The 4,122-nt window shown below is 48.1% G+C and overlaps 1 protein-coding gene across 1 annotated transcript in view; it reads left to right on the forward strand.

The window, feature by feature from the left end:
- The window catches only part of NLRP2 (NLR family, pyrin domain containing 2), a 33,993-nt gene that overhangs the window by 15,126 nt on the left and 14,745 nt on the right, over positions 1 to 4,122 (forward strand). The window contains exons 3-4 of the mRNA XM_012642992.1: positions 394 to 468; positions 3,265 to 4,121. Coding sequence (XP_012498446.1) covers positions 394 to 468; positions 3,265 to 4,121 — 932 coding nt within the window. The remainder of the gene's footprint in view (positions 1 to 393; positions 469 to 3,264; position 4,122) is intronic.

The raw sequence follows: 4,122 nt of genomic DNA on the forward strand, positions 1-4,122 counted from the left end.
ACAGGCATGAGCCGTTATTCAGTGTTGAGCTTCAAATATTTCTTGTCCCACTGTGACTCTACCTTGTCATATGTTCTTTCCCAGCACAGTGTAATTTTACCCACCTTGTCAGAAACCAGGGAATTAATCCATGAAGGCTTTCTGACGCCCTTGCACGTGAGCGATTGTGGGAATGTGTCTGTTTCTCACACCGTGCGTTCTGAGCCGTGGAGGGATTCTCGGGCGCGTAAACCTGAGATCGTGGCCTGACACACTTTAGGTTTTACATCCAGTGTTAACATCCTCTTTACGTGATCTAAGCTTAAATATCGAGACCAGTGGTTGAACTTGCGGCACCTTGAAGTCTCACGGTCAGCACAGTCATGGGCCCGTAACGTCCCTCTTTTTCTTCAGACATAAAGCGTACAGAGGCCCCAAACCGTGAAGACGAGGAAGAAATAATACGGCGCTTAGAAGAAAGAGACCCAGGTTGGTCTTAGGACATCCGACACTGGCGTAAGCTAAGTGAAGCCACCCTCCTCGCTGGGCTGTCCCCGCTCCTTTTGAGAACCCCATCCCTCTCCGATCTTTCCCCACTATTTTTAATATGTCAGTCATCTCCTGTAGAACGCCTCCGTCCCTTGCATAAAAATAGAGGGAAAAACAAACATGGCAGAGAAACAGAACTCAGTTTATAGAAAGTTAGGAAAAGGTTATAGAGCCTTTTTCTTGGAGTTTGCCACCTTTTTTCAATTTTAAAGAAGTTGGTAGGTGTTAGGTCCGGAGCAGAGAGAGACACACGAAGCCTCAGGTGTAGTAAAAGGCTGTTAATTTGGGCATCTGGGTGCAGAAGGGTGGAGGCCAAAGAGCATCCACCCTGAGGGGGAGGGGAAAGTCTCGGGTTTTACAGAGGGTTTCTTAGTGGGGAGTGAGTACTTGGGCCAGAACAGCCGCTGTAATAAAATTTTTTTTTTTTTTGAACAACCCATTGCTGAGACCCCTGGGTCAGTCTCATCCTGTAGAGATAAGGGAGGAGGGTAGTTCCATCCCTATCAGGGGGGCTAGGAATGCTGGCTGCAGCTGTCTGTTAGATTTCCAACCTCCGGGGACTCTCCAGACTCCTGCGGCTATTATGTCACAAACCCCAGTTTTCCATTAACCACATTCCGTCCCATATATACTTTTCGAGTTCCCACCTGGAACAAACCTAACGGTAGGTATAATTGTACGTATTTACTGTTTCAACGCTCGGACAATGGGTTAGTAGTGTCAACTCGCGGATGAGCAAACTGAGACCTAACAGGGTGAGTGACGTGTCTGCGCTTTGATCAGTCTGAGATCAGTCTCTCGAGTCTGCCTGGTAAGTAGTAGTTTTGAAATGGCTTTACTGAAGTACAAAACTATGTATCACAAATTTCCCTCTTTGAGCATACTATTTAATAGTTCCTAGTAAATCACAGTCGTGCAGCCATCACCACTATGCAGTTTTACAACACTTCAATACCCCAAAAGAACCCCACAAGCCCATTTGTAGTTGGTCACTCCTGGTCTCTGCCCCCCAGCCCCAGGCAAACACTAATCTTTCTGTGTCTCTAGATCTGCCTTTGTGTGGATACCCACATTTGGTTTACCCACTCATCAGTGGATGGACATTCAAATTGTTTCTAATTTTTTACCATCTTGGTCAGGCGTGGTGGCTCACATCTGTAACCCTAGCACCCTGGGAGGCCGAGGCGGGAGGATTCTTGAGGTCAGGAGTTTGAGACCAGCCTCAGCAAGAATGAGACCCTGTCTCTGCTAAAAATAGAACGAAATTAGCCAGGCAACTAAAAATAAAAACAAAAATTAGCCACGTGTGGTGGTGAATGCCTGTAGTCGCAGCTACTTGGGAGGCTGAGGCAGGAGGATTGCTTGAGCCCAGGAGTTTGAGGTTGCTGTGACGCCATGGCACTCTAGCCCAGGCAACAGAGCAAAATTCTCTGTCAAAAAAAAGAAAATTTTTTTTTTATCATCTTGAATAATGCTGCTATGACCTATAGGGGAGAAAAAGTTTTCCTTATACCCATCTTAAGTTCACTTGCTGGGGCCCCTATATCAACAGAAAGATAACCAAAAAAATATGAGAAAAGGAAAAACAAATGTATTTAACGTATGTTTTATATATACATGGTAAATAACCAGGAAACGAGTAATTCTCAAAGAGGTGTCTTAGAACTCTGGCTTATATAGCATCTTCAGCAGACAGTGAATTTTAGAGAAGTAAGGAGACAAAGGAGAAGGACTTTGAACCTCTAGGGTGGCAAATTATGGGGAGGGCAATAAATGGGAGTTAATAAAACTTATGTAGATTGCTCAGGTGCTGTCTCCAGACTGATAAGGTCTAAAGCTGCATTTGGTGATCAACCTGGGTCTTCCTGGCAGAGGGCGGGGGAGGACACCTTTGTAAACTTAGGCCCCATTTTTCGGCAAACGGGGAGGGCAGAGAGCTGCTCTGGTATCTGCTACTTCTCAGTTAGCATTAGCTCAAGATAATCCTCGTTCTACAGAGGCCCGTTTTGTGTGTCTTATTCTGGTCTCCGATGGAACATTCACGTGCAAATCATTGCACAGGCACATTTTCACTTCTCTGGGGTAGGTATCTGGGAATTGTGACAATCTAGACACACAGTGCCACGTCATTGCTCGTTTACTCAAACATTTGCATCGCAATAGCGAGTTAAGGCTATTACGGCAAAGGTCTGTTTCCTGCGCTCCTGGCATTTGTTCTAGTCCAGTGTAGAAAGAAGATAGATGAGTCGTTAAGCACAAACCATGTTGAGTTTTGATAGAGCAAGTGTTTCTTGTTATGCTTCTATGGAATAGAGGCATGTAACTTGGCTGGGGGGTCGTTTGCCCTGTTCATCCCTATAAACCCAGACGTTGGAATTCCCAGCTCACAACCTGGACGAAGACTTCGGATGAGACGCTGGGCTCCGTGGAGCCTGCTGTGTCCTCAAGCTTCTGGTAAGGGCGGTACACCTGTTCTCTGTCAAGCTCACTGTAGTTTGTGTTTTTCAGAGCTTACAAAAATACAGATAAAAGATATTACAAACCTGGGAAGACCTAGAAGATTCCTGGAAGGGCAAAAGCCAGGTCTGTTATCATGTATTCCTGGAATGAGGCTGGGGTCAAGTTGCTCTTTCTAAACTTCATTTCTGTTTTCTTTCCTACTTAACACAAAGTATCTTTTCCCCCTAATGGATAACCAACTGTATCCTGTCTATCCTGTACCCCATATCTCTGAAGGTAAGGAGGACACATATAGAGGGATAATTATGAAGAAGTTCTGGAAAGCCTGGAATAACAATGGGCCTGGAGCCGGTGAACACATCAGCGACGTCACCCAGAGAGACAAGATGCTGATCCCCTTCTGTGACCCGAGGACGCTTCCAGGGGTGTTTCCACACACATTGGTGCTCCACGGCCCCGCGGGCTTTGGGAAAACCACACTGACCAGGAAAGTGATACTGGACTGGACAGAGAACCACCTCAATCAGACGTTCAGATACGCCTTCTACTTCACCTGCAAGGAGCTCAACCGCATGGGCCCGTGCACCTTTGCAGAGCTGATCTCCAAGGACTGGCCCGAATGGCGGAATGACCTCCCGGAGGTCCTCGCCCGAGCATACAGGATCCTCGTCATTATTGATGGTTTTGAAGAGCTGAAAGTCCCCGAGGGGGCCCTGATCCGAGATATCTGTGGCAACTGGGAGGAGCAGAAGCCGGTGCCCGTCCTCCTGGGCAGCCTGCTGATCGGGACGATGTTACCCAACGCCACGTTACTGGTCACCACGCGGTCTGAGGCCCTGGGGGATCTCCGGCTCCTGCTGCAACAGCCCCTCTTCCTAGAGATCGAGGGCTTCCTGGAGCAGGACAAGAAGGCCTATTTCTTGAAACACTTTGAAGATGAGGAGGAAGCCCTGCGAGCTTTCGACTTGATGAGGAGCAACTCGGCCTTGTTCCGCATGTGCGCTGCGCCCGCAGTGTGCTGGGTCGTCTGCACGTGTCTGAAGCTCCAGATGGAGAGGGGGCAGGACCCGGCCCCCACCTGCCTGAGCGCCACGTCGCTGTTCCTGCGTTTCCTCTGTGGCCAGTTCATGCCGG

This window comes from Propithecus coquereli, unplaced genomic scaffold (assembly GCF_000956105.1).
Source record: "Propithecus coquereli isolate 6110/MARCELLA unplaced genomic scaffold, Pcoq_1.0 Scaffold193, whole genome shotgun sequence".
Lineage (NCBI taxonomy): Eukaryota > Metazoa > Chordata > Mammalia > Primates > Indriidae > Propithecus > Propithecus coquereli.